At 36.6% G+C, this 15,374-nt stretch overlaps 1 protein-coding gene across 2 annotated transcripts in view; it reads right to left on the reverse strand.

Moving 5' to 3' along the window:
* Positions 1-12,901: 12,901 nt before the first annotated feature.
* Positions 12,902-15,374, reverse strand: part of SNX7 (sorting nexin 7) — a 105,928-nt gene continuing 103,455 nt past the window's right edge. For both annotated transcript variants that reach the window (XM_058439845.1, XM_032155291.2), the window contains exon 9: positions 12,902-13,347. In XM_058439845.1, coding sequence (XP_058295828.1) covers positions 13,270-13,347 — 78 coding nt within the window. In that variant the 3' untranslated portion in view covers positions 12,902-13,269. The remainder of the gene's footprint in view (positions 13,348-15,374) is intronic.

Below are 15,374 nucleotides of genomic sequence, written 5' to 3' on the forward strand. Positions count from 1 at the left end.
CTTCAGCTTAGTAATAGTTGGGGCTGTAATTTACTCAAAATGGACCGAGAACAGCTAAAGAAGAAGAGAAGCATCTTCATTCAGAATGTAAAATGTAAAAAACAATCGATACCAAGTGGTAAAGAGGGAAGATTTATATCTGAAAAGAGTAATTAGGTATTATCCCTCCCTAAACAATTATATAACATATATTTATAATCTATAATACATAAAGCTATAAATATACTATATATACACATATATCTTTCCCAGATATTGAATATCTTTCATGTATTATTGACTATTTCCCCACCCGTCTTGTATATGTAGAGCAATGCATTACTGGGTATATACCCAAAGGACTATAAATCATGCTGCTATAAAGACACATGCACACGTATATTTATTGCGGCACTGTTCACAATAGCAAAGAGTTGGAACCAACCCAAATGTCCGACAACGATAGACTGGATTAAGAAAATGTGGCACATATACACCATGGAATACTATGCAGCCATAAAAAATGATGAGTTCATGTCCTTTGTAGGGACATGGATGAAACTGGAAAACATCATTCTCAGTAAACTATCACAAGGACAAAAAACCAAACACTGCATGTTCTCACTCATAGGTGGGAATTGAACAATGAGAACTCATGGACACAGGAAGGGGAACATCACACTCTGGGGACTGTTGTGGGGGGGGGGGGGGGGGAGGGATAGCATTAGGAGACATACCTAATGCTAAATGACGAGTTAACGGGCGCAGCAAACCAACACGGCACATGGATACATATGTAACAAACCTGCACATTGTGCACATGTACCCTAAAACCTAAAGTATAATAAAATAAAAAATATATATATATAAAAAAATTAACTTTTATTTTTCTAAAAAATAAAATTTCCTATTTACTATCAGACTAGCAATACTTTTTTTTTTTTTTTAAGATACAGAGTTTCACTCTGTCACCCAGGCTGGAGTGCAGTGGCACAGTCATAGCTCACTGCAGCCTCAACCTCCTAAGATCAAGCAATCCTCCTGCCTCAGCCTCCTGAGTAGCTGGGACTACGGTGTATACCACCACACCCAGATACATTTTGTATTTTTTTGTAGAGACAGGGTCTTGTTATGTTCTTCAGACTGATCTTCAACTGGTCTCAAGTGATCCTCCCACCTCGGCTTCACAAAGCACTGGATCACAGGTGTAAACCACCATGCCCAACCTGATCCTTAATTTTAAAAGCTTTTTGTGGAAGTGTACTTTGCACTGAGCTTGTGCTGATGATGAACGACAACCAAAGGGGTTGCCTCCTATATAGAGCAAGGAAACTGTAAATAAAGCATCTCCCTTCCTACCTCTTGGCCATTTACTTGATGTAATTAAGAAAGATGGCATTAGATGCTTGTATACTATCTGGAGCAAGGCAGCTGGACATGGTATATTAGGAGGAGAGTTATTTCAAGGAGTAAGGAGATTCACTCGAAACCATATTTGGCTAAGGAAGTGAGAGTACGAAGAGAGGGGATGAACAGTTCTAATTCTAACTCTGTTTTCAAATAACTGGAACCAGGGCCCACTGTATAATGTGTGGGGCACAGTACAAGATGAAAACATTAGGCCTTTTGTTCAAAAATTACTAACACTTCCAAGACTGTGACAGCAGAGCATTAAACCAAGTGTCGGGCCCTGGTAAGCCTAGGAACCTGCATAACAAAACAGGTCACATACTGTGTCCAAAGACCTGGGTTCACAATTTATTTGTGAATTCAGGAACTGATTTACTAAGTTAGCTTGTCTCCATGGTCCCATCCAGAATTTAGAATTCCACATCATGACAGTATAACACCTTATGTTTCTTATACGGAGAAGGTTATAACCTTCACTTGCTGTAACAGAATTTGATGATATTTTTCTCTAAAAGTGAATTACTCACTAAAATATCTTCCAGTATTTATAGCATCCTTGCCTTAAAGAAAAAAATAATAATCTCATAAATGAAATTTTTGATGATTTCTATCACATATTTCTAAAGAAACACAAAGTAATCTTGCCTGTTAGAAAGAATTTGCGTAAGTCCTTCCAGAAGGAAAAAGAAAATGCAGCTATTACGTATTTTGAATCTTAAAATTTAAAGTTTAAAAGCAGATGTTATAGTTCTTTGGTTGTATTTAAGCCTTCATTAAAGGATACAAATTATGCCATCAAGCCACTTTTTTATGTTTTTGTAATATGATAATTAAATTAAAAGGTTTTCTCTCCAGGGAAGTATTGATTTTAGCACAATTCTCTCTCTCTTGAAATATTAGAATCTGAATTCCTTTAAAGGGGGATGTGTTACATTATGACAGAAATACACAGGAGCATGAAATACCAAGAGAAAGAATGATGATAAGAAACGAAGAAAATAAAGGGGAAAGAGGAATGGAGAAAGGAATGGGAAAAGGTAAGTTACTGTGATGCTATTCTAAGGAATGTTTACATTTTATATTAAAGAATATTCAAAAGTAAAATTATGTGACTGCAATGATGATTCAGAAGAAATAAATCGTGGGGAAAGAATCTATAAGACCTTTGAGAGGAGCTCTGGGCAATCATGAAGTCTGGGATCAGGCTTGAAGACATCTCCTAGGACTCAGTCTTCAGGTCGGCAATTCACTGCAGCAGACTGACAGCAGTGAGAAATGGGATTTCTGTACTGTCCACCGCAGGTTGTGATGTATTACAGACACAGATATATTACAGATAGGTTATCCACCCTATACCTAGACTTCCATTTTCCCCTAGTAATGGAGCTCTAATTTTATTCTGTGGAAGCTGTGTGTAAAAATAAATATTAAATTATCCAGTATCCCTTAAAGGTAGGTGTGCTATGTGACTGGCCATTGAATTTGTGGTGAAATCTGGCCACTGAATTATAAACAAAACTCTTCATTATAGTTAGCACGTAATTCCTAATTGCTTAGTTCAGTAGGTCCATTTCCTGTAAGTTCTCTTTGGAGCAATTCACTTTACTTTTTATGTATCCTGAAACTCTGTCCTTCCTTAGCTTTCAAAATAAGATTCTCATATTTTTTCCCCTAATGTTTTAGCCACTCTTTTCAAATATCTATTACCACAAGTTTGGTTAAGATCTCAGTAATTTCTAATGGGGACTACAGCAATAAATTCTAAATTACCATCTCAGCCTTTGGTTCAAATATAGCTCTTCGGTTTGTTATACACCGAACATTTTCATATTTTTCTCTAATGGCATAGAACTAGTACAGTTTGAGGCTGAGAATATGACACAGAGAATTAGAGAATAATTATTATTCCTGTGACTGTATTATTCCCAGAATGATCTAGCAGGTAGACTTCAGGAACAGTGGTACATGTTACAATAAATAAACGTAGCTATAAAGTGCCACAGGAGGATGGAGGGAAGTGATTCTTGGAGATAATAGAAAAATTCATCAACGACTGGATGACATTAAGGTGGGTCTTAAATGAGTAGGAGTTTGAAAGGCAGGCAGGAAGAACTCATCAATAGAAGGAAAAACATGAGCACAATTATAGAAAAATGAAAGTGCAACTGTGTTTGGAGAATGCTAAGTCAGTCTATGTGATTGGACTTTAGAGGAGGTGAAAAGTATGGAAGGTCATTCAGACCAGCAGTCTTCAAACTAGCCTGGGGCTACAGAAGAAAATTTCCAGAAAGTACTCTGGTATGGGTAGTGTTTTTGGTTATCAGTTTCTAGATACTAAATTCCTAAATCTATTCTTTTCTAAAACTGTCCACTTGAGAATATTCTTCCTTTCTAGAAGTCATACCTAATTTTCTTTCTTTCTGTTTTACAGTAGATGCTCTCTCACTTTAAAAAACAGAGGCATAGCCCTTACACATCTGGAATTTTACTATGGCTAATTGCCTAGAGTGCAAATCCATCAGTCGCTAAACAAAGAGAAAATTAAAATATTTCTCATATATATATATGGTGTGTGTGTGTGTGTGTGCTGTGTAATTAAAAATGCTGCATTCTTGTCAATGTTGCAATGTTCAGAATAATTTTGGGTGAGGTAGGGTTTAATTTTCATTTAGTGACCTCAATCTCATCTGCCTCTGGTTGATCATCAAAGAATGCTTTGCTCCAGTGACTGTGTCTCATGGGAGCAAAGCAATGAGTCTATTAAGAAATGCGAAAACTTGTGATGCTTTATTTTATGCAAATGACAAGCTAGCAGCAAGGGTGATCTATCTATTTACCTATCTGTGCACCCATCCTCCCAGCTATCACCTATCTGTCCATGTAATGATCTTAAAACTCACAAGGGAGATGATTCTCATGAAAATATGAATTTGTATGTTTATTTAAACTGAAATATAATGACTGACTTCACAATGAGGGCTGGCTTGATCAAATAGGTTATATGGCTGACATTTTCTATAAATTTCATGAGCTAAGTCTGTTAACTCCAAAGTTTCGACAAAAAAACTTACAATACGTAAGAATAAAGCACTTTATCAAAAATTGTTGCCATAGCAAAGGTTTATTAAAATTAGCAATATTTAAATTTCCCTAACCTTTTCTGTTAAACAAGGTGCCTCTAAAGTGAAAGAGTAAAAGATGAGTCATTGTCATTGAATAAGTTTTGGTAGAATCTGTGCTATTTTCCAGAAACTAAAAAGAGAAGAAAAACTCTGTGTGACAGTCACTTAGACAGCAGCTAAGTCTGTAGCTTAGCTCTTCTTCCAGGAGAGACCCTGTCGTAAGAAGTGTAGTTAGCAGGCAGCCCCCGACTGCCGCATCTTCAGATCCACTGTGATTTCCATGCAAACATCCTACTTTCCCCCAGACTGCTCTCAGCCAGTGACAGCTTGGCAGAGGTACCAGAGCTGGGGGTCACTTCTGCCAAGCCAGGATCCATAACAGAAAAGTTTTGCTCCGGGAATCTCTTTGGCCTAAGACTTTTTGAGAATTGTGCTGTATTCTGAGGCCCTTTGAACCCACTTTCTTCTCCTTCCACCTCTCCCCTCATAGATCCAGACCTGCATGGCAGTCTGAAACCTTTCTCTGGCTCTCTCTTCTTTATCTCTTCTACGCATAGTTTCTATCAATCTTTGACATTTCTAATTTTGTCTTGGAGTCTGCCTCCCAATCTGAGACACACTAATACCAGGGCATCAAATCCTTTTCTGATTATTTACTTTCAACAAAATTGAGAGAGGATCTAAGCAAAAGATCCTTTGCTAAATAATAATTTTAAAAACTGGTAATACATCCAGGAGTAAGTTAAACAGAGTAAAAGTAATCTCATTCCCCTAGTTTGGAATTAGCTTAGAAACTCAGGCCTAGGCCAACTGTGTGACAAAATAGTCACAGGGATTGGTTCAGGATAGGCATAAATTTCAATTTGAAGAAATGAGACACAAAGAGAAGGTTGGGTATTCTGGAAAAGAGTTTTCCTATTCTTAAAAAAGTAACCATTGGAAAAGATAACTTCCTGTTTCCTTTCTATACCATGTATGTGGATACAAAATTAAAAGCCACCAAGTCACTTTCATACTGTAAGGAAAGGAAGCCAATAAGCAAAATGCTCACAGACCAGGGAACTGCAGAGAAACACGGGTGGAGCAACCAGATTAAGCTGATCTTAAAGCCCGCTCTACTCAGTGACTTCCTAGTTAAATGAGGATACATTTTCTCCCCATTTAAACCTGCTACAGTCAGTTCCCTATCACGGCCAAATGCATCCCACTTGAGAGTGTTAGCCTTCCGTGCCTCCACTTACATTGGAACCTGCCTGGAATCCACCTTGCCCCAGCTCCCTCCCATGTGCAGTGGATCCTGTCCTTTATGTCTCAGCTACTTTCCTGGAATGGGCATGCAGTTGTTTATCTGGACGCTGGGCTTTGCCTCTGCCTCAGCCTCCCACTTCTTATATTTCCTCTGTGGAAAGGGACCAATTTGAACGTGAATACCAGCCTGAATCAAAGTCTTCTACCTGGTCGTTTATCGGACTTTCTGCTTCTTTGTTTACCCAGCTACATTTCTGTCTCTAGCCCCTACAACTACCCTGTCAGTTAACGCTTTTGCGTCTCCGTGGATCGTTAAGATTTCAGAGACTATGGGCATATAAAGACAGACATATAAAATAATTAACTTTTAAGCTTATTCTGCTAATTTTCACTAATATATGCAAGTGTACATATTTGCATATATATTTTTGCACACATGCACATGTATATGGACATAGAGACATATCTATATAGAGAAAAATGCCTTTCTATATATTTATGTCTGAATATCACATTTGAAAGTTCTTACTATGATAAATCCAGTGTATCACAGGTGAACTAATCTAAATAAAGAACTAATCCGAATAAAGAGCTGATACAGGGGTCTCCTAGGCCCCTGCTGTCTCATGAGACGTTTTCATTTCTGAAACTTGGGGACAATCTGGGGACAGTTCTAGAAGACGAGTCAGTGGGGTGATTGGAGGCCTATGCCAGCAGCTATTTAGCAATTATTATCAAAGCATTTAAATGATTTGTTTTTCCTACTGGCATATGTCTCTAGATAGCATCAAATAGTTTAATAACAAGTATGGCTGTACTAGTGCAAACCTCCCTGAATATGAACACTACTTATGACAATTTGAAGCCTGGTATCTTGAATTTCTATTAGTTCTACTGATGTTCTTATTTATGTTTTAGGTTTCCTAATTCTTCTGCTGTTCCTAGCTTCGTATGTCCTCCAATATCCCCACCTTTGTCACTCACTATAAAGGAGGTAATAAAAACCATATTGATTGAGTCCCTTAGAAGTTCACACTATCCCCAACCAAGTTCTGGTAATCGCTCACAATTCCTAAAACAAAACAAAACAAAACAAAAAACCAACAACAACAACAAATTCCAGTAAGTTTCAACAACTCATCTTGGAAGCTCTTCTTTTTTGCTCACTACAGCCCAGACGCCCTGGTTTTCTTTCACTTCCTCCTATGCATTAAGCTTTTTCCCATCTCTGGGCCCTTGCATGTGTTGTTTCACTCAGCCACAATCTACTCCCCTTTGCCTGGTTTGTTCTTATTTTCTGGGTCTTAAGTCGTGCTTCACTGTCTACTCAATTTAAAATAGATGCTCCATATTATTCCCTCTCTTACATCACAGCACTTCACACAATTTGTAATTAAGCACTGTTATGGGCTGAATTGTGTCTCCTTTCCAAAAAAAACATATGTTGAAGTCCTAACCCTCAATACCTCAGGACGTGACCTTATTTCACTATGGGGTCTTTATGGAGGCAATCAAATTAAAATGATGTCATTAAGCTGGGCCCTAATCCAGTAAGACATGTGTCCTTGTGCAGAAGGGAAATTTGGACACAGAGACACAGAGGGAAGACAATGTGAGGGCACACAGGGAGAAGATGTCCACGCAATTGGAGTGATGATCTACAAGCCGAGGAATGCCGAGGATTGCTGGCAAACACCAGAAGCTAGAAGAGGCAAAGAAGGATTCACCCCTAGAACCATCAGGGGAGAGCACGGTCCTGCAGACACCTTGATTTCCCACTTCTAGCCTTGAGAACTGTGAGACAAGTGTCTATTGTTGTAAGCCACCTGGTTCTTGATACTATTACAAGGCATCCCTAGGAAATAATACATGCATTAATTGAGATTTATTTCTTATTGTATGATGTCTGTCTCATTAGACTTTTAGCTTTATGAGAGTAGGCTATGCTTACTTACCATAATTATTTACAGCAACACAGAGGATGGTGTCTGGCACCTATTAGTAGTGGAGTATTTGTGGAATTAGTGAATTACTGAATAAGTGGATGCCTGGATAATATTTTAATGCAAGGTCCTTCAAAAGAATTTAGAATCTCAGATTGTTCAAATAAACCACTTAAAAGCACACTAATTTAACCTTAAAATCTGTAATCATAATGCTTCAAGTAGGAAAAGAAAATTTCTGATGCATAATTATCAAACACTTCATTTAAACAGCTCTGATTAGTTATTAAATTGCATGTTGTGGGATGATTCCCCTTAAAATGGGAAAGCATTGTTCTTCTGATCTTACGAAAGATTACCCTGTCATGTTTTACGATAAAAAGCACAAACAATCTCTTCAATCTTCACGATTTACATTGAGAAATATAAACAGGAATTGCAGAAGTACAAATTTTCCCTTTTGAACGTATGTAATTATAGCCTTAAAGAATTACACAAGCAAAAGTGACGGCAAACACATTTAAATAGCTGTCCCATTTTAAGGGATCTCACTGCACAATAACCTTATGAACAGGCACATAAATACATAATCAAACCTAGGTGAACTGTAACACAGGAAGACTGGGAGATAAGTAACAGCAGGCATGCAGTTGGCTTCCTGCTCCATTGATTTTTATTCCCATCTTTCCACTGATTACTATATACATTCACACACCACACATGCATACAAACACGCCACATAACACATGTATACCATATATATAAATATGAGCTTAAATATGCATCTATATCTATTTCTATTGACACATATGCATGACATTCTGAACATATCTTACTATGACATGCCTTGGTAAATGTGACTATTGTTTGCTTTATCTCAGGATTCACCTATGAAGGGATTTGGAGTTTCAAAGACTTAGTAGGTAACAAGGGGAAGCTGAGGCAGAACTTAACTTTTTAAATTCAAAGTAAGTAGTCAAAGTCAGCTGTTTCTAATTTATTCTTACACTTTCCAGCAATGTAGATCTGGCAGATTAATTCCCCCTTTCCACAGATGGGAAATTGGGGCCTAGAATAGTTAACTCACAAGCTCAGAATTTTAAATGCTAAAATGACTATTTTTTTTTTACAGTATGTTCAGAATTTAGTTCTAACAACTCATGTGTTTCAATGGAATCTGAATTCAGTATTTCCACATAAGAATATTTCTTACATATTGAACTACTTATTCAATCAATTCTAACGTAAAGGTGGATTTTGTAATACAGATGAATGCACTAACAACTCTAATTTCACAGTCGTTTTATTTTTTAGTTAACACAATTATGATTGACTTCCTATGTAATTATATGTGCTGGACTAATGGTTTATTCACACTTGTAATCTCGAATAGATATTCTTTGAAGAGCTATTTTTACACGAGTCCTTGCTTGTTGAAGAATTTTAGGCGTAAGAAGTGTTAATTATATAAATATATAGAACTAATATAATTCTAGATACATAAAAATGTATGTTCATTTAAAATTATCGTGTGGACATGTATTACTCTATCTTCCCCAGTACTCTTCTTTCTTCTGGATAAAGCAGCCCCTTCTTTTAGATGGTGAACACATAAGGTGGTTGAATGAAAACTGCCATCTCCCTTTGGTCATAACTTCTCTGCCTACTGTAATTTGTGTAAAAGTAGGAACTGACCTTGGCTATGATAATAATAGCACACTGGCTCCTAGCCACAAAGACTGACCTGAGACCTGGGGGTGGGGATAAGAGGGGCTTTGGCTGTATCCCAAGCCAGTTCTTCTCCCAAGAGTTTTAACTGAATTGAAGGTGGAAGGGAATAGCTCTCTCCTTCCTAGTAGCAAAGTTGGGCACTTGAGAACCAGGAGCTACTAGAGACATTAATCTAGCCCAGGATTTCTCAACCTCAGCAATGACATTTGGGGTTAAAAAATTCTTTGTAGTTGGAAGCTCTACTGTGCATTCTTACCTCTATCCACTAGATACCAGTAGCACTCTCCTCCCCAAGTGTGACAACGAAAAATAGCTCTAGGCTCTGCTAATTGTCACTTGGGGATCACATTGTGCCAGCTGAGAACCACAGAATTAGCATCATGTAAAGGCAGCAATAGGAGAAAGTGAGGCCAACCATTCAAGAGAAGTAGGGAATAGACAGAAAGAAAAAGATATCTGTTTAGGACCAGTCATGCCCAAATATATCCTTTTCTTTTTCATTATGTAAACTGGTCAATTCCTTTTATATATTTTTTTAAAGCAGTTTGATTTGCTTTTTGTCAAGTGCATTGATAGGAATCCTGAAACAAAGCATGGTCTCTCAACAAGTAGTGCGGGGACAACTGGATACCTACATGCAAACGAATAAAATTGGGCCTTTTCTTCGCACCATATACAAACTTTAAATCAAAATGGACTAAAGCCCTAAAACTCTCAGAAGAAAACAGGAATTAATCTTCATAACCTCATACTTGGCAATGAATATGATACCAAAAGCATGAGCAACATAAGAAAAAATAGATACTTTGGACTTCATCAAAATGAAAAACTTCTGTGCTTTAAATGGTATAATCAAGAAAGTGAAATTCATAATTCGAGAGATTTGTATATTAAATACATAAAGAACTCTTACAACTCAATAATAAAAGCACACAAAACCTGAATTTAAAAGTGGGAATAATATGTGAATAGACACTTGTCCAAAAATATGTATATAAATGGCCATTAAGCACATGAAAAGATGCATCAGGGAAATACAAGTAAAAAACAATGAGATGCCACTTCATACCCACTAGGGCAGTTACAGTAAAAAAATCAGAAAGTAACAAGTATTGGTGAGGACATGGAGAAATTAGGACCCTTATCCACTGCTGGAGGTAATGTAAAATGGTGCAGCCACTTTGGAAAACAATTGGGCAGCTCCTCAAATGGCTAAACAGTTACAATATAACCCAGCAATCCCACTTTCAGGTATAGGCCAAAGAAAAATGAAAACATATGTCCACCCAAAATCCTGTATATCAACATTCATAGCAGCAATATTCATAATAGCCAAAGTTGGAAACAACCTCAATGTCCATCAGTGAAAGGATAAACATAATAGATGAACAAAATGTGGTGTAACAACACAATGGAGCATTTTTAGCCATAAAAATAACGAAGTATTGACAAATACTACAACATTGATGAACCTAAGTGAAGGAAGCCAGTCACAAAATATCACGTATGATTATATTAATATGAAATATCCAGAATAGGCAAATCTATAGAGACAGAAGATTCCTTAGGCCTTGGGAGATGGGGGTTGAGGGCTAAGTCAGTGACAGTTAAAAGGGATGGGGATTCTTTTTGAAGTGATGAAAAAGTGAAAGCAAAGTAAATACCTATAAACGAGAAAATGGCTGCATAAATTGCTGTAGATTCATTTCACGATATACTGTGCAGTCACGTAAAGAGCAGAGCTATTTTTGACTTTGATGGCTTTCCAGAAGATATTGTTAAGTGAGGAAAGAGGCAAAATAGCATGTATAGGATGATGTCATTTTTAGATCAAAGATAAAAGCTATGTGTGTATAAGCATGTACAGTATATTATGAGAATGGAAAAGTGTAAGGAAGGGTACATGCTAGTTAACATGGGTTACCTGTGCGAATATGCATGGTATGTATTTGGGATAGCAGTCACATGGATGGAAAAGGAGGAGAGGGATGAGGAAAGGCATACAGTACACTAAAGCAGTGGGGCAGGGGTGGAAGGTATTGCACTTAAAAACAAAGCACATTTCATATTATCCCATTGAACCATTTAATGATGATTAACTATCATTTCTCTGCCAGGTTTTCTAAGTTTACTGTATCATTTAACAACCTGTGGGTTAGAGATTACTATCTCCATTACCTCCAGATGGGGAAACTGAGGTTCAGAAGGCTTAAAGAGCTTGCAAAACAATACTGTTGGGGCAATTTTGATAAACAGGGAGGACTCCCACCTAAAATCTGTTTTGGATGTCAACACTCATGATGCCACGAACACACCAAGAGGATATGACAAGGTTTATCGCTCACATCGTGAGGCTTTCGGGGGAGAGCCAGGCTGCCCTCTTGGACTGATTCAAAAATGGTTGGAGACATTTGGAAAAGGAGACCATCTAAGGTTTTTACGGTGGTTGGCAGGTAGATTCCCATCTGTAGGGAGGGGCTTGCATGGTTTGAACTGTATTCCGGTCAGTGCCAACGGAGGGAGCACTTGGGCTCTCCAAGCAGCTTGCCCAGAAGATGTGGGGCAGAAGAGGAAGACAGAGGGAGTGGGACTTATAAGCTGTCAGCAGCCAAAGGTCAAAAAATGGAGGAAGATTTTTTTATTACAAATGGTTTAAAATTATATTTGCCAATATTTAAGAAAAGTGTTTAGCTTCATATTTATAGTTGTGTGTGTATAAGTGAATCTCTTGTCTTTGTTAAAACAATTTCAATGTCTAGTTTTGTGACACTTAGTTTTTAATACCCAAAATATAAAGTCGTATGTGTAAGACAGCATGCATGACCAAATTCCTCAAATTTTACATGGTCCTGAGAAATATCTATTTCCGAAAATCAGCAAAAATTAAATAATCAACACATTTAGCTTTTGTATATGGTTATAAAATTAATAGAAAAAATCTGTATGATCAATATTACTAGAAGGTAAGCTCTGAAAGTATCTTTTTCATCACTACAGAACATAAGCACCTACAACTGTGCCTTGCATGGGGTAGACAACAAATGAATGGGAAAATGAACTTCATAAACACTGTATATCTTAACAATTAAAAGCTAGGTATGAGTTGTAAAGAATATGCACAAATTTTACAAAGCCCAAATATATATACTAGTGGGAATATAATTATATAAGGATTTCTAACTAATAACTCAAATAATACTTTAAATCTTGGATGGAAACTTCTTAATTGTGGAAAACAATTACTTAACTTTTAACAAATCAATTTTTGAACAGTTATGAATTTTAATAATGTCAATAATTTTTGGATATTACTTTGAATTCCTAATATTAAACTGAATAGTATTTCAGAGGAAATGATAATGAAATAAAAATGAAATGTGCAGTATACTTAACACATGATGAACTCATTTTAGAATGTTTAAGAGGCTTGAGCTACTAGGAGGAAAAAAATACACTGAAGCCAGCCACTTCATACTAAACGTTTTATTAAAACAGTCCTTACAATATATTTAAAATGGCATGTTCCACAGTCAAATATTTAAGAAAAAAAACTATATGCAATTATTGGCACACAAATTTAAGAACATAATTAAAACCAAGCCAGATCTCTCTCTGTATTTATATATCTATATACATATAGATATATATCCATACAGATAGATCTATCTTCAAATTCATGTCAGTGACCTGGAATACCTGAGATTTCAAGTTGTTGGTTTTCCAGATGGGTACAAAATATTTTTCATCCACTTTATAAGGACAGGGCATATCCAGAAAGAATAACTTTGGTTAATAAATGCTGTCTCCCAAAGATCAAACAGAAGTCCTCAGTGGGATTAAGGTTTATCTTCAGAGGCTTCTTCCAAGTGGAGGTTGGTCTGTGATGTAAGGAATGATTCCCACGTAGCAAGGCACTGAATAATGGAAACACACCATGAGGCAATCAACAATAGTTTACTTTCAGTGTTAAAGGATTAATAAATTCTAACACATCTGTTCCTTCTTCAATCTGCTCTATTCTTCTCTCTCATCAGCTTGTCAGAATCCTTGTCATTTTCTACACATTTTAATTCTTAATGAGGGATGCTACTGCTAAGTAAGGGGAAAACATATTAAAGGTTAAAAAGATTAGCAAGGATTAGTTTGCTGAAATAATCTACTATTACCCCATATCAAGAGAAAAATAAAAGCTCCACGTTATAGAGGAAAAGATGGACCCAGCTGGAGCTGAAGAGTGATGATACAAACATACTTCAGTTCGATGTGAATCCCATTACGTCAATTGTGAGTTTCAGAAAGTTGATTAACCTTTATTAGAGTTTCTTCAGCTATAAATTAGGTTAACAATAGTACTCACCACTAGCACAACTGTGGGAATTAAATGTATATAATCTGTATAAATGTCTATGCAGAATGCCTAGCATAAACTGAATGCTCCAAAAGTTAGCAACTGTTACGATGATCTGTTGGGACTGGGTGGAAAGACTTAGTTATTAATGTGCCACAGGAAATGAAACAGGATTGTTAAGGGTCTGAAGGCGTTGGGAACACATAAACACATAAAATGTGGCCTGTTTGATTTCGCCTGGGGATGATCCTCCTAACAGACTAGTCTCAAGCATCTGTATGAAGTTTATCTACAGCATAATTTTAATAGTCTGTACACATTTAGGATTCTTCTCAATCATACCTACTCTAATGTATATTCAACCTGAGCTATAATGAATTTGGAAAGAAATTATGTTTCTTTTTTTTCAAACGTGGATAGACTGCCATAGACGTGTATGTTTCTACATAATACACTCCAAAGCTGGACTGATTAACACTGGTCCACCTGGCTCAACTACCTCCACGTCACTTCTTCTGCCTCTAATCCTTTCACAGCTTTAAAGTGTCCATATCGGACAACCGGTGCTAATAACAGACTAGAGATTTCTCAAACACTGTGAAAACTCAAACGTTTAAAGCTCTCAAATTATAAGTGTGTTGCATTTCAAAAAGTATGTATGTATATACTTATGTATGTGTTTATGTGTGTGTATGTATGCACACTTTTTTTCAAACTGAAGATTTAGAATATGGGAAATACTATGTCAAATCAGATTTTCACAAAGATTACATACTATGATTTAATTCAGAGATAGGCTAATAACTTAGGAAGCTAATAATAAAGCTAAAAGATTTGTATAATTACAAGAGAACAGTAAAACACTGAAAGACCTAATTGTCAAATAAAAAAGATACTGGGTAAAATTTACCCAATAAATTACTGGGTTAAATAGTGGGTATTTATTTTGTCATATATTTTGAAGGACAGGCTTGGGGTAATGTAGGCCTCATTAGAATAATCAAGTTTATCAAGACTTTCAGGGATACTTTTTGCTTTAAATAGCTTTAGAAGGTACTGAAAGCCAAGTACAATCCAAGAAGCACAGTCACTGTAATGAATTGATTCTGGGATTTGCTTTTATCCTCCAGTAAGTTACTAACTTTATAATATTGTAGCTCCTCAGATATATAATATTAATAGCCTCCCTCATAGGGATGGAGAAATAACAAAATAAAACAGGAAGAGGAGGGGAGGGGAGGGGAGTAGAGGAGTCAGGGTCAGGTAGTTACTACAGGAGCTAACTAGTAAGAGTGGCCTCCTCTTAGATGGTACAGGAGAAGAATTTAGATATCTTTAAGTGTATCCAAATGTCTATGCTCATGAAAAGGCATAAAAGATGAATACTTCACATTTGGTATATTTTTCAAATTTTGGACTGTAAGTAATTTATAATTGTCCAAACTATGCATGATTTGGGGGGCATGGAGGGTAGACATACAAAAATCTCTTCACTCAACAAATATTTTGAAGTTCTTACTATATGCCAAGCACTGTGATGATGCTAGCACACAGCCCACAAACTAACAAATTATGATTTAGCATGAAACCCAA

Source organism: Hylobates moloch, unplaced genomic scaffold (genome assembly GCF_009828535.3).
Source record: "Hylobates moloch isolate HMO894 unplaced genomic scaffold, HMol_V3 SCAFFOLD_5, whole genome shotgun sequence".
In the NCBI taxonomy this organism is placed as follows: domain Eukaryota; kingdom Metazoa; phylum Chordata; class Mammalia; order Primates; family Hylobatidae; genus Hylobates; species Hylobates moloch.